Source organism: Rattus norvegicus, chromosome 7, assembly GCF_021556685.1.
Source record: "Rattus norvegicus strain SHRSP/BbbUtx chromosome 7, alternate assembly SHRSP_T2T, whole genome shotgun sequence".
Classification (NCBI taxonomy): Eukaryota; Metazoa; Chordata; class Mammalia; order Rodentia; family Muridae; genus Rattus; species Rattus norvegicus.
Window position 1 is genome coordinate 50,334,406 of NC_141540.1, and position 18,035 is coordinate 50,352,440.

General features: G+C 42.4%; 1 protein-coding gene across 4 annotated transcripts in view; it reads right to left on the reverse strand.

The window, feature by feature from the left end:
* The window catches only part of Tmtc2 (transmembrane O-mannosyltransferase targeting cadherins 2), a 413,503-nt gene that overhangs the window by 237,129 nt on the left and 158,339 nt on the right, over positions 1 to 18,035 (reverse strand). For all 4 annotated transcript variants that reach the window (XM_087556320.1, NM_001171177.2, XM_087556321.1 and 1 more), the window contains 1 exon segment: positions 8,839 to 9,409. In XM_087556320.1, the coding sequence (XP_087412446.1) occupies positions 8,839 to 9,409 (571 nt within the window).

The window sequence follows — 18,035 nt, forward strand, 5'->3', positions numbered from 1 at the left end:
TCTCACAAAGCCACGATGCAAGGGAAAGAAAGGTGTAATTTGGAGTAGTACTTTGTGTAGATGCTGGCCGAGAAAAACCAAACACAACCATGACATCCTATGCCATTTATTACAAGTGAGATGAGAGTCACAACAAAAGTCACAACCTAGTAGTGTAGATACAAAAGCACGTGGAGCCTCAATGTGCAAATGCCTACAGGTTAGGCACGACGTCAGGGTTTGTACTCTGCTATACACAAAATGATGGTCAGGTGTGCAGGACAGCATTGAAGATATATAGCAATCAGGCGATGGTAAACCCAGATCCTTTAATGGAATGTAAACGCTCACCTTTGGGGATCTTTCACACAATTAATGTTAAAAGCCTGGCAAAGAGGGGGGATAATTAGATTTACTCTCATCATAGATCTGAAGCGAAGCTATAACTAAGACAAAGATAAACTTCACACAGTGTGGACGACCTCTATAATAAGCATGCTCTTTGGCATTAAAATAATACTTATATCTAAAAATGACTCATTTTTCAAATGTCAGTACTTTCCATTTCTCCACATAATAGCTGAGCCTTTTATTGTGTTTACAGGAAATGAAGACACAGATTTAATTTTAGAGATAATGCTCATTTGGGGAACAACTATTGCAAACAAAACTAGACGTGTGCCCTAGGGCTGATTTGATGAAGCACTATACCAAATAAAGCAAGTTGTTGGAGGAAAGGGTTTATTCGGATTAAACTTCTGGGTTGTTGTCCATCACGCTAGGAAGACAGGACGTGAACTCAAACAAAACAGGAACCTAGAGGGCAGGATCTGATGCAGAGGTCTTGAAGGGGTGTTGCTTTCTGGCTTGTTCATCTTGGCTTGCTCAGGCTGTTTCTGCAGGACCATCTTCCTAGGGATGACCCCACCCACAATGGCCTGGTCCTTGCCCCATCCATGACTAACTAAGAAAGTGCTAAGAGCTCTGCAGACTTGCCTACATCCCTGTCTAATGGAGACGATTTCTCAAATGGGGCTTCCTCCTATTAGATGCCTCTAGCCTGTGGAAAGCTGACATAAAATCAGCCAGCCCAACAGGTTTTAAGAAATTCTTTAAAGGGGCTGGGGATTTAGCTCAGTGGTAGAGCGCTTACCTAGGAAGCGCAAGGTCCTGGGTTCGGTCCCCAGCTCCAGGAAAAAAAAAAAAAAAAGAAAAAAAAAAAAAAAAAAAAGAAATTCTTTAAAAAGCAACCCAGTTGGTCTCATATTCCCAATCCGTCTCCGACTATTATTAGAATTCCTACATTAAGGCTTGATTCCATGCCCCTTTCACATCTTCTTTTTATGTTTTCCACCTGTAACTGAGTGAGGAGGGAACTAATGATGACACAAAGAATGTTTCCACATTAAACTAGCTCACAGACCCTAAGTAAGCCCGGAAACCGACTCTGAGCAGGTTGATGCTGATAAGGGAAAGGTGGCTTTTGCTGACTTTATTAATCTATTAGCGTTATGGGAGGCTCTAAAAAAATAGTGGGCAGATAAAAAGTGTAGTATTTCTTTGCATGGTCAGTTAAAGCATATGTCAAGGTCCTTTTTCCTTTATTTTTAACCACATAAAACTAAGCAAGTGACAGTAACACTAGGAAGGCTAAAATAGCCAATTACTGAGAGGTCAAGAAAAAAAATATTTTTTTCCGACATGCATGGCTTATTCTAGACCTACCAATGTAGGCATGGAATCCTCACTCTGTAAAAGTGAGTGCATAATGCAAATTCAACTTGCCATCTCAGCAAATGCTTTAAAAGGTAAGGCTTGCATACGAATCCCATAATTAGCTGAGGACCTACTATGTGCCAGATATTGCACAAGAGGACAGGGATAAAACAGCAGGTTCATAAAATAGAACCTCACGGCTGACAACTAAGAATAATTTTTGTTCAAATATATTTATGGAAGTTTTATATTTAATAGCTTCTAACAACTGTTTCTAACTACTGAATAAATTATAGTTTGTCAGTATTCAACCATACTATTTCATAAATCCCATTAGTTCTTTCAGTAAGCATTTGTTAAATAATTTAAATGCCTTTACATTTTTAGCGCAGTAAGAACAGTGCCTGGCAGGTAGAAATATTAGGTATTTGTTAAACACTAAGTATCTAGTATATGCCAAGTGCTTGCACACTTATATGTGATATATGCTTTGCACAACTGCAAAAGCCACATATATAATATGGTCAAGAATCTTGTTCATGGGCTGGAGAGATGGGTCAGCGGTTAAGAGCACTGACTGCTCTTCCAAAGGTCCTGAGTTCAATTCCCAGAAACCACATGGTGGCTCACAACCATCTGTATTGGGATCTGATGCCCTCTTCTGGTGTGTCTGAAGATAGTTACAGTGTAGACATATAAATGAAGTAAATAAATCTTTAAAAAAAAAAAATCTTGTTCTGGAATCAAATTGACCAATCTCAGCTAGCTCAAAGATTTCTCTTTGACTCAGACGGCAATTTTATCTTACTCGCTAGGAAGTGAGTTTGTATATGGTGTTTGTGTCTGCATATATGTGCACCTTGAGGCCAGAGGACAACCGCGGGAGGCGTTTTTCAGGAGTGCTCTACACCAGTCCTGAGAAAGGATCTCTTCAAATCCCAGAGCTTGCCAGGTGAGCTAGGCTGGGTCACCACAAGAATCCACTTTTCCCTGCCCAGCCTGCACTAGGAATGTAAGTATAAGTCACCATGGCCAGCTTCTTAAAGGGGAACTCTTCAGGTTGAACTCACACCCTCAGCACTTTGACAACTGAGCCTCCTCCGAGGCCTAACATTGGCTTTTAGATTAGTATACAAGTATACATATATTTGTGTGTGTGTGTGTGTGTGTGTGTGTGTGTGTGTGTATTAAATGTAACATTAGATGTCACAGAAAAGATTTAAGATTTCTTTCTTCTACACATACAAAAAAATAAAAGCTTAAGCTCTAACAAACAGAAACTGGAGTTTTCTTTTTCTGCAATAACAAAATATCGAAGGCACAGAGAAGTAACACTTGTAGAACATGACACTGAATTGACCTGGTAGACATTTGAGTTTGGGGGACAGAAAAGGATCTAGATGTGAATTACAGAAAAGAACCCATAGAGTTTGTGGGTTCAAACAGTCTCAAGCTTTACAAAGACAGCCCTTTTCAGATTTGAGTATTTGCCTAATGTGTACTATAGAACTGAACGTGTAGTCATGTTTGATGCTTTAATAGGGCAAAGACATGTATGTCATGGGGCAAACCACATGGCTTTGAGGCAGAGTTACTTGATAATACATGAAAATGATTATTTTTCTGGATGAAAAGGATCTCACAGTCATACTGTGTGGCCCATGGGCTCTATGCTCTTCAGGACAGTTAATGTTCATGTCCAATATAAAATTACAAACTTAATATTTTCTTTTTCTAACTCGATTGCATGCTCCTAGAACATGATTTCTGTAGATAGCAACACTCTCTTTCCATGTCAGAAAATTGGGCAGTGCCTTTCTTCAAAAGAGGCTCTTCTCAGAAACATAGAAATCTATGTATCTCAAGGTTATAATTTTCCATAGCCATCTTATGCAATCTATGGGCATAGCTCACATCCGTGACAAAGCTCACAGTCAGAAGACTCTAGTTGAAAGTACATACTTCGTCTGCATACTCCAGCTCGAGTGGATTCCTAACATCACATACCATTGAACACAGCCGGAGCCTTAAGGATAGAGATCAACAATCTCTACCAATGTTTCTTATTTCTCTGCAGCTGATGTATTAGATGCCTTCTAAAATTGGGCATCCAGCTCACACAGAACACCTCAACGTTTCTACAACTCCCCTAGGGAGCTGAAGCTGTCTCACCAACCCGAGAAGGAAACTCACCAAGGAGCAAGCTCAAGGCCACTCATCCCCTTGTGAGCAAAGATCCTGTATCAAGTCCCCTTTACTGTGCCGTCACCTGACTTTGCACTTCTTTGTTCATCCTCTGCCTTTTGCTACAGTGAAAAGGCTGCTGGACAGTCCTGAAGCTCAGTATTCTAATGCCAATGTCATCATTTTCTAGTGACAGAAGAACCAGTCTGCCTCCATTTTTGGCCTCAAAGCCATCTTGTAGTAGAGAGAAACTAGTTCCTCCCCTGTTTACTGTTAACTCACTGTGTCTCAAAGATTGGGCTATGCCCCACCTGGAACTCTGATATTTCCCTGATCTAAAATGGCAACTGTGGCTTTGTTTCAAAGAGCTGTTTCTATCCATTGTACAACACCATCTTGGTTTCTAAAGGTCCTATGACCTCCTATGACTATCGGGTTATGATTTGCTTGGTATGTCTACCTTGGCATGCCCCATCTCTCACCATGTCTTTGTTTCCAGAGACCATATAGGACTAAGTTGCTATGTTCGGCTCTAATAATCTCATCTCTTCTGCCCACCAAATCTTCCATTTGGAAACCCTTTACCCTGAGCTGTAAAAACCTTGTCTTCCTCAAAGGGAACGCTGAACACTCAAACCCCACCTTAGTGGGAGGCAGCCCATAGACACAAATCAGAAGGCTTGCTTTAATTAATTGTTTGCTTTAATTAGTTTGGCCATGATGATTTGGGTCTGTGTTACTTCTCCTGCCATCTTTGAGATTAACAGTGACCTCCACCTCTGCTGAAAATACTCGGGCATGATAAAATTATCTCCCTTCTTCCTTGTAAACATAAAGAATCCATTATCCCAAGGTCAGTAGCTCAAAAGCTAATGATGTCAGAAGGAGTTTAGAAAGAGAGAATTAAAATAAAATAGTATGAGCAGATAAAGGGTCAAGCTGCCTCCACCACTCCCACTGCTGATGGTTGGCCTAGAGGAGGTGGTTGCCCGCAGTCCTGGTAAATATCATCAAGGAGGAGCCCTGGAATAAACCATGTGTCTGCAAATACTGATCTGCAGCAAGGTGGAGCGTTGGGAAGTGGGGAGTCTAGACACTAATTACCTTAGCTCTGGCTATCTTTAGCCTCCTGAATCGACCTCCTCCAGATAGAAATTAACATCCTCTGTCTAATAGACAAAAAACTTTTGGAATCTATTAAGAGACCACTAGTTCCCACCCACCCAAAAACTAAGAATGTCACCAGACATCCTCTGAAACCATAGAGCAGAGTCTCCCATCTTGCTGTAGCCCACCTCAGGTGTCTCCATCAACCTATTAACAAGGTGCCTTGAATTAACAAAAGTGTCTTGATTTATGGATTCCCTTATTTTGTCAATGATTACATTTCAAGAAGCTGCTTTCACATTGGAACTCTGAATCTGGTGTAACTTAAAATCTGTGTTCACAGGGCACTGCCATTCAAATTTGGCTTCAGAATAGACTCTATTTATGCCTTTGAGGTAGGAGTGCTCTCTCTCTCTCTCTCTCTCTCTCTCTCTCTCTCTCTCTCTCTCTCTCTCTCTCAGTATGTGTGTGTGTACAGTATATATTTCAGAACAACCCAGAACCCTGCACCATCAAAACTATAAAGCTCTCTCCCAAAACATGGGGACACTCTCTGAGGAAGTCCTCTGGAAGAGGCTTTTCAGTTCTCTTAAGCAACAGTTACATAACATGAGGCTGACAGAAGAAGCACAGAAAGCTCAGATGAATTTTAATGTTACAAAAACAAATAATTTTCTATATACATCACAATTATTGTCTAAAATATTCTTAAAGTAAGGAGTTTAATAGTAAATAACCCAGCCCTTGAAAATATGCTAGGAAAACTGAAAATTTTTCTAAAGAGAACGTCAAGCATCTTTAAAGGTGGTCCTGAATTAAAATACTAAAATAATGAGCTAGAGAAAAGGAAACTGTGCATAAGTAAAAACTCAGTGCTTACAGGCTATCAACGGGAGATCCAAAACCTGCAGAACCTGTGTCCCCATAAAGACAAGAATCAGGAAGTGCCTTGTTCTTTTAGAATTGCAGAACAGTTTGATATTGTTGATGACATCATACAGGTGGATTTGTAATAATTAAAGGGGATTTGAAATTGAAAGCCATACTTTGTTTTCTGGCATCAAACTCTAGGCAGAATTTTCTTTAAAGTGACAAAATTTAAATGAAATCACAAAGGAACTTCATTAAGCCTTAATTCTTGAGTTCTAAGTGAGAAGGCTATCGTCCCTTCTGGGTACAATAAAAGCAGGGATCACACACACACACTGCATACTGAGTATATTTTTTAAGATGACAGCTAATAAATAAGAACTGGGCTGAGGAGATGGCTCACTGGTTAAAGGCATTTGCTGTTAAATCAGCAAGACAGGAACTTGGGTCCCAATTACCTCTGTAACACCAGCTCTAGGAGATCCTACACCCTCTTCTGGCTTCCATAAGCTCAAAGGATGAGTACCACAAAGATACATACACCTTCATTCATAAAATCAAAATCTTAAATAATGATAATAATAAAATGTTTTAGTTTTTTCCCATCCACGTTTTCCTTACAATTCAATTTTAAGCAAAGGGAAACTTGGGAGAGGGAAAAATAGGCAAAACAAGAAAGACCTGTCATTTTCTTTGTGTCTACAACCATAGCCTACAGCTTGTTGGGTGTGGTTGAGTGGGTTTCTACTCCCAGCTGCTCCAGAGGCTGAGGTGGAGGATCGGCTGGGCCCACTCAAGGCCTTGCAGGGCAATACAAGAAGACTCTTATTTCAACCAATCTATGTTACTTCTTTTTCTTTTTTTTTTTAAATTTTCCTTCCTCAGTCCTTCCTTCCCCATCCCACCTCTTTCCTTTTCTCCTTCGTTCTTTTATCCGATTAATTTATTTATTCACATTACATCTGCACCTCATTCTCCTCCCAATTCCTCCTCACATGATCCCTCACCATCCTTTAACCCCCTCCCCCACCTCCATATCAACTCTGGCACCTCAAGTCACTGCAGGACTAGGTATAGCCACTCTCACTGAGGTCAGACAAGACAGTCCAGTTTAGGGAAACAGGATCCACAAGCAGGCAACAGAGTCAGGGTAAGCCCCAGCTTCAGCTACTGGGGAACCAGCATGAAACCAAATACCACATCTGGTCTGCTACATATGTTCAGGGATCATTAGTCAATTTTATAAATGCCCTCTCTTATGTCCAAAAGAAATGTGGTGACACGCCTAAAACGACTGACATTTCTATACCATAGCACAGAGTATTTAATCTTTTCCAAACCAAAGGTCAGTTCTGGGTAAAGAGATAGGAAGGCAGGCAGTTTCTCAAGGTGCCCTTGCCCCTGAGACTGTTCATTATGAGCTGCACATAGTGTCTTAGAGTATGGCCCTTGATCCTCAATGTAAGGGTTGCTACAGGCTCTGCAGGAGAGAAAGGTATCCGGATGCACAGCAGTTAAAATTACTTCCGATTTACATGGAGAAAACTGGGGTGCTTCTGACACCACTCGCCTGTGTTGCACGACTAGTGTTGGACCTCGTGAATCCGCGGGAGCCTTGTTCACCGTATACAACATACTCATTTCATCTCATGCAAAGAAATGACGCCTGAGATGTTACCACTCAAATCTGAGACGACTGCTGGGACTTCGATGTGCTCACCACATGTACTAAGATTTATTGCTCTTTCAAAAGTATAACAACAGATTCCAAAAAATAAAAAAAAAAAACACGAAAATTTTCCTACATCGTTCTTCAGTGCATAGACACCTTAGGCTACCTTTGAACAGTACTGGGTTAGAATATTTGATTTTGAAATCTGTTGTTTGAGCTGCTGTGTGGAATTTCATTAGAAAAATGTTGTGAGAATTACACGAGTTTGTAACAACGTGCATACTGGCATTAAACCTATGTCTGGGCTAAGTAGGTATGTAACTTAGAGTCCTTAACATTTGACAATGAACTCAACTTATCAAACAGATCTGAAAAAAACCCGGAAGACTTTCCTGTGTCCTGTCGTGTTTAATATTTAGCCATGACTTAACACTGTGTGTGAAAATAGACTAGCACAGCCATCTCATTCCTCTGCAAGTTCTATTGGCTCAAATAAATGGTGAGTTAACTGCATGCTGAAGAACTGTTAGTAAATAAATTTATTTATAGTTCATTATGAGTGAATGTTGGATAGATAAAAGTACTTATATACCTCTGTTATGCCAGAAAAAAAAAAATGCTTGGTCTCTTTAAGGAAAAGGTGATCCGGAAAGTACTCCTCAACCTTGGAACAATGTTATATTTAAAATCACCACGAATGTTATCCCTGGAAGTCAAGGTCTTAATTGGCCTGAGGGTAAAGCTTAGAATAACCACTCCGTGTTTTGCCTCTTCTGTTCTTACACATTGTAAAACAAAGGGAAGGGGACCATGAGTGACTGTTTAAACATCTGTCTTCCCAATACCACCGAGAGGGATGTTTTCAAAAGTCAGGAATGGTCCTATTAACAAACAACACAGGGTTTCCCCTCCACAGATGCCAGCCTCTAGCTGAGTCATCAGCTGTGTTATTTTTACTAATATGCATCACAGTCAAATACTGGATCATATTAAATTTGGCAAAAAGGTAGAAAAAAAAGAGAGAGAGAACTGAATCCAGTCAAGATGTGTGCAACTTTACAAGGCAAAATTACTATCTTGCCAGCTTAAGAATCACAGATAGACATTCAGAAATAAAATAAGCAGTGATGATAAAATACCAAACCTGGTTTGGTAGAGAAAGGTCAAAAACATGTGCTCTACCCAAGGGAAGACAAAGTTTTAAATTCTGCTTGAAGAAGGACAAATCTGTCTTTTTCTCTAATGGCAGCAAAGGATCAAACACATAGAGGACTCAATAATGAAATGCTACAGAAGTCACGACCACTTACTTTGTAAATGGTAGGAAGAATCTGCCTCATCTTCAGCCTGTGGAAGACAAAGACGTCATAAACGGCTGAAACTGCGAGGACGGTCACTCCTTGCTCCTTCCACAGCATGCTGCATCCAGCGCACAGTCCTGTCCCCAGGAACCAGCCCCAAGTTCTGGCTGAGTAGCCTCTTGTAGAACAGTGCTTGGTGTAGCAGAGCAAGGACAGGAGGAAAAAGAGACTGGCGCCCACGTCTGCCCGGCCCACGATGCCCGCCACTGCCTCCGTGTGAATGGGGTGCGAGGCAAACATCAAGCCCGCCATGAAAGTCCAGTATCCGTCCCCAAGCAGGGCCTTGGAGAAGCGTGTGAAGAGGCCGGTGACGGCCGCGTGCAACAGGACATTGACAAGGTGATAACTCCAGGGATTCAGCCCTCCGATGGCATGATTCAGTCGAAAAGAAAGAGTGCAGAGCGGCCGGTAGGATTTGTGGCTACCACTGTGGGTTAGAAGAGTCCCCCAGAAATCATTATAGAAAATGTGGGTCCAGGGGGTTTCTGGCAGCAGGTCCTGATTAGTCTTGATAGCACGGCTGAAAAACAAAATAAATTAAAAGTGAAATAAAATTAAAGCAACACAACAAAAAAGGAAACATGTTGATGAGACACTGTCTTCCTCAAAGCCTGCCATTACAGACTTTGTGGTAGAATTTCCAGTACACAGAGCCTGAACCCAGATCATCCCCTTAATCCCTGCTAAAGGGACAGAAAAGGCTGCTTTGCCATCCTAAGAAGGTTGTCCCTTGAGAGACACAGTCTTTGGAGAACAAGTGAAAATACAAATGTTTTATCACTTTTCAGCCTCCTGGGGCAGCTTCCAAGGAATAGGTCTGAAGCCCTTGCACAACTCTGGTTTTAAACACAGCCTTCGAATTACCCAAGATACAATTCCCAGACCACATGAAGCTCAAGAAGATGGACGACCAAAGTGCGGTTGGCTCAGTCCTTCTTAAAAGGGGGAACAAAACTATTCATAGGAGGAGATACAGAGACAAAGTTTGGAGCAGAGACTGAAGGAATGGCCATTCAGAGGCTGCCCTACCTGGGGATCCAGCCCATATACATACAGCCACCAAACCCAGACAATATTGCTGATGCTAAGAAGTGCATGCTGACAGGAGCCTGATATAGCTCTCTCCTGAGATGCTCAGCCAGAGCGTGACAAATACAGAGGCAAATGCTAGCAGCAAACCATTGAACTGAGAACAGGGTCCCATCGGAGGACTTAGAGAAAGGACTGAAGGAACTGAAGGGGCTCACACCCCATAAGAACAACAATACCAACCAACCAGAGCTCCCAGGAACTAAAGCACCAACCACAGAGTACACATGGACAAACCGTGGCTCCAGCTGCATATGTAGCAGAGGATGGCCTTGTTGGGCACCAATCGGAAGAGAAGCCCTTGGTCCTGCCAAGGCTGGAACCCCCAGTGTAGGGGAATGTTAGGTTGAGGAGGGGATAAGGGGAGGTGGTTTGGGAGGGGGAACACCCTTATTGAAGAAGAGGAGGGGGATGAGATAGGGGACTTCTGGAGGGGAAACGGGGAAAGGGAATAACATTTGAAATGTAAATAAAAAATATCCAATAAAAATAAATAAATAAACACAGCCTTTAGGCTCCTGGTTGACAGCTGCGTGAAACTGCAATTCAAAGATGGCCTGGGTACTGCTCCCCTCTGGGATGCATCCAGATCCAGCATCGGTACCTCCTAAGAAGAGATAAGTACCAGGCCCTTAGAGGAGTGCTCCTCATATCCACACACCACCTGAGTACCAGAGTAAAAGATGGCTCTGATGGAGGAAGAAGACACGGGAGAAAGCAGAGATCCCATACAATGATATGGTCACCAATGGTGTCCTTGCTGCTGGCCTGTGAATCACAAAGAAGATGTGGCAAAGAGAGCCGGAAGGATGAGGTGAGACGGCTCTCCCCCTGTCTACCGTTATTTACACTACAGCCTTTCCCCTTTCTACACTTTCACAGGCATTGCTATCGCTGTGAAAGTCCTAAGGATGCTGCACTGCCACCTGACTCGAATGCATTCCCAGGGTTCTATGCTTCCTACTTCCATATAAATGCCGAGAAGCAAGGACCTACTCTTTACTAGATACTTACTGTCCATCATACACACGGGTTCCCTTGGCTGCAACTTCTCATTTAAACATCAGAACAACGCTGACCAAACATTGCTATTATCTGATACCTAACTATCATCCTCTCTCGGGTGGATGAGAAAGATAAACTAACAACTGGTTCAGAGCCATGCCGTGTTTGGAATAGTAACGTGAGAGTACCCTAGTTTGTGTTTTTACAATTCTGAGTTTTTCAAGATGTAATCCATACACCACTGGGGACATTTGAGTAGCTATGAAAATATAAAATTGTTAATGATTATCTTTGCTTTAGTGTCTACTTGAAAGACCATGTAGTTATTTCGTCAGTGGGAGATTTCAGCAATCCTCGTTCAGAATGACCCTGATGAAATGTTCAATGTAATATCAGGACAAATATTAAATAATCAAATGTGGTAGGTAAAAACCATGAAGGAGAAGGGAATCTTCCAAGAAAGGGGAAACAGAATATAATGTTACAAAGGGAAAACAGGAAATTAGAATAGGAGGGTTCAATGGAGAGAGGTATAGGAGGATAGGTCAGAGAAGGCGACCATCAAGACTCTTTAGCCTCACAACCTGACGGTCAAATCCAGTTGCTAAAGATACGTACTTCTATCATCAAACATGGAGAAATAGAGCCAGTGCTCAACTAGAAGCTTTGCTCCTACTGACCATCATTCATACCACTGGAAGGTACTTTACATGCTATTGAAGGAGAAAAATAATCACCATCAATGTCACCCAGTTACAAACCCTGAGAGCTACAATAGTTTCTTACCTATAAGATACTGGTTCTGTATTGGAAGAAATGTTTAGAAATAACCAACCACATTTTCCTTGGACTTATGGCCTGATTCTAAAGATACAACCCATACCTGATTCTCGTTATTAATGATGCCAATAACCTTAGACTATGTCAAGCCAGACAGAATTCTAGCCAGAGAAAGCGATATAGGCACAGTCAAGAAGTAATTTTCAACTCAGTGATACCGGGAGAGAAAAAAAATGAATTTTCTTCAGTGGAATGGCACTGTTTATATCAACCCGAATCCAAGGCAGGCCTCATGTTCATGACTAGCTATTCAACACAAGATATGCCATGATCTCCCTCTCACACTTCCTCTCCCTCTCCCTTCTCCCATCTCTTTTCTCCCCTCCCTCCTCCTCTGTGTGTGTGTGTGTGTGTGTGTGTGTGTGTGTGTGTGTCTTTGTTTCATTTTTCTTTTGATTTATGTTAAGAGATCAAAAAACATGAAATTGGGTGGGCAGTGGAAAGAATCAGGAGCAAGAATATGATCAAAATATATTATAAAATTGCTCTAAATTTTCAAAATTGTATGAAATAATCAATAGCCCTAAGAGGGTAGAATTCCTATGTTGAAGATGGCACATAAGTGATTCTGTTTAGGAAATTCCTCTTCTGTGCTATTATAGTTCCCAGTCAAAAAAGATATATCTGGATTCTTTTGTACTCCTGGGGTATCTACTCTCCCATCAGAATACGAGAGACCCCTGGGTTAAAAGGCAGGAGGGCAAAGCTCCAAAACTGAAAACTTCTCAACTAGTCTAGCACTGTGACTGCTTGGGCGTTTTAGAAGGATCAAAGTAAAGTCCTTAAAAACAAAACAAAAACAGACACCTTCATCATAAAGACTGAAGACTAGTAAACCACTGAATTCTTAAATCAGGCATATGTGGATTTTAGAATTGACAGTAGCTATAAGCTATTGGTAGTTATCTATTATAGTGTAGATATATATCGCTATGCTAGTTCTTTATGTAAATTAATGTATATGTATAAAATATTAATAATGTAAATTTATGAAATATTAATGTTTCTAGATGCTCAGTACAAAGACTGATCTCTTAAAATTTTGTCTTAATACAAATTTGTCTTTTACAATAGAAAAAGTTTCAGAGGCAGATGCTCGTGGCCAACGATTGGACTGAAAACGGGGTCCCTAATGGAGGAGTTAGAGAAAGGATTGAAGGAGCTGAAGGGGTTTGCAGCCCCATAGGAAGAAACAACAATATCAGCCAACCAGACCCCCCAGAGCTCCCAGAGACTAAACCACCAACCAAACCACATGGAGGGACCCATGGCTCCAGCCACATATGTAGCAGAGGATGGCCTTGTCAGGCATCAAAGGGAGGAGAGGCCCTTGGTCCTGTGAAGGCTCGATGCCTCAGTGTAGGGGAATGCCAGGGCAGGGAGGCTGGAGGGAGTTGATGTTGGGGGGAGTACCTTCCTAGAAGCAAGGGGAGGTAGGATGGGATAGGGGGTTTCTGGAGAGGAAACTGGGAAAGGGGATAACATTTGAAATGTAAATACAATATCCAATAAAAGGGAAAAAAGTAAAAAGTTTCATGCTTTCCCCAAATATAAGTTTTTTTCTCATTCATCGTAATAGAATGTTTGGGGCTGGGAATATGTTTCTCCCTCTCTCTCTCATGTGACCAACTTTGATCTATCCCTTCCAGAAGCCATCGTTTTATTTTTTTTAATTTTATTTATTTACATTCCAGCATTGTTGTTCCTCCCAGTCCCTCTCCCACAGTTCCTCATCCCACTCCTACTCCCCCCTTGCATCCAAGACCTCCCCACTGCCTGGGGTCTAAAGACTCTTGAGGATAAGGCACATCTTCTCCCACTGAGGCCGGACAAGGCAGACCTCTGCTATACATGTGCCAGGGCCATGGATGCTGCCTTCCAGAAAGCATCTTTTTTTTTTTCTTTTTTTTTTCAGAGCTGGGGACCGAACCCAGGGCCTTGTGCTTGCTAGGCAAGCGCTCTACCACTGAGCTAAATCCCCAACCCCCCAGAAAGCATCTTAAAGCTAGAAGTTTAACCTCCCCTCTCCTGGGCACCTCCTGTTACATAGGAACTACCACTGAGTTGCAATAGACACCACAGCCCAGAACAAAAGTTGCATACAACCAGCGAATGTGATCAGAGGATCAGAGAACAATGACCTGCTGTCCTGGTAGATGCTAGCTCTGAGGTAACTGTCCTGTTTCTCTAAGACTACCTTGCTAGTCCTCCTAAGGCACGATTCTGGGAGTGTTAACTAGTAGCAGCAGCTGAGCCCAGACACAGCAAATCCCTTTGTTAATGGAAGGCCGACGACACCACAGTTGTTTGATTTTCCATTTTGATTTTTCAAGTCTCCGTGTATCGACTGTATATGAAATGAATTTCCATATAAATTGGCTTTTAAAATATTAGAAACAGATGTTTTTTTTTTCTGGATCCATTAAATTAAAACACCCTGCTATGACATTCATCAGGAGTCTAACCCAGAAGTAATTGCTTAAGACTGGATGGGTTATAATTAAAATTTAAAAGAAATATGAAAAACTGACATACTGCCAAACAGTGTTGTCAGAGAGCAGATTTCAAGTAATTCAGAATGAAGCTTGACTGGGTCATGCTAGACATTAACCGCGACAGTGACGTGTATATCCCTAGTATCAATGCAGAACCACTGAAGTGTCTATGTGAGAGCCTCAGAGCTCAGGGCAAAGCATCTTGGAGTGGGGGAGGGGTCTTATTAATACAGCCAGAAAAGCGAGGAAATACATTATTTAAGGCAATGCTTCGCCCTTGCAATGGACAGTCTAAGAAGGGTGGAAAATGGTCTTCCCTGACCCAATTAGTCTAAGATGTTTGAGCAACTCTGTAAAAGCTTTCTGAGATAAAAAGAGTGAAGCAACCTGAAAAAATCTGCTCAAAGCAGCTGGAATTTCTTAACAGGATAGCAGGAAACCTGGTAACCTGCAGCCAGCAGCCATAAACTACGTCTGCCCCTCACCAAATGAGAATTTCAGAACAAGGGACAAGATTAGGAAGTCCTAGGCTTTCACAGGGGAAAAACTCTGAAGCACATCAACCAATCTTTAAGGAAAAGAAATTAAAGGGCAAACAGTGGTCCTAAAGCAAAACAGAAGTACCAGGACATACCTCGCCTCTGTGTAGAACACACTAGATTACGGGATGCACCTGCATGATGAAGACGTGTGCTATCAGCCTAAGCAGGACTCTTCTTTACCCAATGAAATGTATTACAAAAAGATCACAGAATATTATACAATTGCAGTGGACTTTAATATATACGTCACGTCACACCTGCGACACCACTCAGTACTGCATCCAGGAAGACAGACCAAAGGGGCCTTAATAGAATCTGATTGATCTTCTGCCAGGAGGAGGAGTAGTCATTTGACACTAAGCAAAATAGAGTTTGATCCATTTGCATTTTCTCCTATGAGTCCAAAATAGAAACGGTGAAAACGACTTCTGCTATTTCACAGCTAATGAAACACCTTAACACCAAACAGAATTACATGCTGGTCTGACGCTGCCTGCAGGAGCTGGTATCAGAAAATGCAGAATGATATTAACGAATCCGAAAACTTTCCATATCTGAGCAGGGTAGGGGGTGGGGCATTGGGGGTCAGAGTAGCAGAGGTGGGAGAGAAGCACTTGTAGGCAGCATTTCTTTGAAGCAGAAAGATCCAGTCTCTCCAGGTAGCACAGAGATCTTAATCTGCTTCTGGTTTTGGTAATTTGTTACCCTGTTTTTGCTGTTGACAAAGGCCAGCAGTGCTATAAATCTGACAGATGGTGTACCTCACCTGTTGTTGAGTACAGGTTCACGCCGATATTTCTCCCACCTGCTGACCTTTTCCATGGCAAGCACCCTCACAAGTGGTGCCCATTAGTCCTTCAGAGCAGAATGATGTTCCAGCCCGCAAAAGTAGAATGCCCTGCCTCTGCTGTGTGTTGAAATGTACGGAAAGGCCAAGCACTGAAGCAGGGAGAGTAGAAAAACAACTTTGTAATAGATTAAAATCTGCTGTGCAAGAGAAGGAAGGAAGGAAGGAAGGAAGGAAGGAAGGAAGGAAGGAAGGAAAGGAAGGAAGGAAGGGAGGGAGGGAGGGAGGAAGGAAGGAAGGAAGAGAGGGAGGGAGGGAGGAAGGAAGGAAGGAAGGAAGGAAGGAAGGAAGGAAGGAAGGAAGGCCTTTTGTTAACTCACCACGTTTCAGCAATATGATAAAAGATGTATTTATGCTGAAATAAGACGGCCTAAGAAAATGGTTCTCAGGATGCATCTCAGTGGCAGACCCTATGTGTAGCACCCAGGATTCCCGGATGGAGAGGAAAGAGTGGGAGAAAGGAGAGGAGTACGGACAGGAAACATGTTCTGGATCCAACTGCACACACACTGACTGAAAGGGCAGCATGGTGTACCCTTGCCTCTCAATGCCTTGGCATTCTCTTTTGTAAGCTAAAGATATCTGGAATTGCCTTGTCGGATGCCCATGAGAAATAAACCCAATGTACACTCCTATGTGCAGCACGTGTTACATGACATACGTGCAAATGACATGTGTACATTTGCCCCAAAGTGTATGTGTAAAGGATATTCTCGTGGCACAAGTATGGGGAATACAACATACGTACAACTGTGCATACATATATATTTATATATATACATATATATATATATGTATACACACACACACACGCACATACATCTGTGTAAGTTGTTGTCATGGTGACCACCCCCCAACACTAACCCCAAACCACTAATGCTAGTATCCATGCAAACAATGTTACTTTCAACCCTTACTAGAGTTTATAGTTGTCAGACTATGAGAATCAAAATTGTACTTCAGCTCCTTTCGGCTGTAAGTTGGTGAGATGCCTCAGAAGGTAAAAAACAAATGTGCTTGATGCATACACCTGACTACCTGAATTAGATCCCAGGATCCCATGGTAGAAGACAAGAACCCGCCTCCCAAATGTTGGACTCTGGCCTACACAAACACACCACGACATTCAAAGGTAACTCATATGTAGATCATGTAGCCACAAATACAGTAAGAGTATTGAGGTCAGAGGGCAATTTTGGGAAGTTGCCCCCCCCACTTGGCGCCTTGTTTCTGAGACAGGGTCTCTCTTACTACTGCTTGGTTGGGGAGGCTGGTTTGTGCTTTTCCCTTGCATATGCCAACGGGATTCTCCTGCCTTTGCTTCTGTTTCCCAGATGAACACTGGCATCACAGAAGCAAGCTACAGAAGCCTCAGGGATCAAACTCAGGTCATCAGGCTTTTACCCCCGAGCCATTGCTCCTGAATACTGCCCATACCTACCTATATGGAAGGATGAGTAATGGAGTCCTCACTTCTCTATGGATACAAAGTACCTTTACTTCCTGATGACGTACACTTTGCGGGGAAGAACAACCCTTCTCAGCAAGGGCCAAGCAAGGAGCACATCAAGCAGTGTCACTTCAGTGGATAACAGAGACACTTGCTGGGTTTGCAGACCCAGCCCTGCTGAGCTAGGGGCCTTGTTATTGCCTTTAGAAAACAGCTCCTACTTACTCTCAGCTCGTACAGATTAGGACAAGGCTGCCCTCAGGACCCAAGGAAAAGTCTTGGAACCCTGTCCCTCAGTGCACTACAGCTCTTCATCTCCATCCCTGGCCACACAACTGAATGAATGGAGAGCCACACGATCGAAGTCAACACAGTGCCAATAATCCACTGAGAACGGCTATCGTATTTTGAGAATGAGATGAAATCCTGGCATTGTTTGGAGGTGGGATCTGTCTGAGAATAAGGCCAACTTATGTTATCAGAAACCAGAGCAAACAGGGAAAGGGACCCTTTTGGGTAAAGTTGGAACCAGCTGTGCCCAAAGCCAACAGATGCCGCTTCCTCCGAGAGACGTTAGTCTCTCTCACACACGCAATCAACAGTGCTACACCGCATAGCATTCGTTATTTACTTCCCCTATAACAGCACGATTGCTCTTTCCCTGCCTTCTATTTGCTGAGACTGCATCCACACACACTTTTCCTACAAACCATCTCCATCTTACACAGTCCCCACGTTCAATGCTATCGTCACTTCATCACTGAACTGGAGGTTGCACATGAGGGCCCCTTCTCTCTTTGCCTCTTCATCTCTTCCTTAAAATTGTTTAAGGATATTTTGAAGCTTTCCACCACATCTGAAAATCCCTTGAATCCACC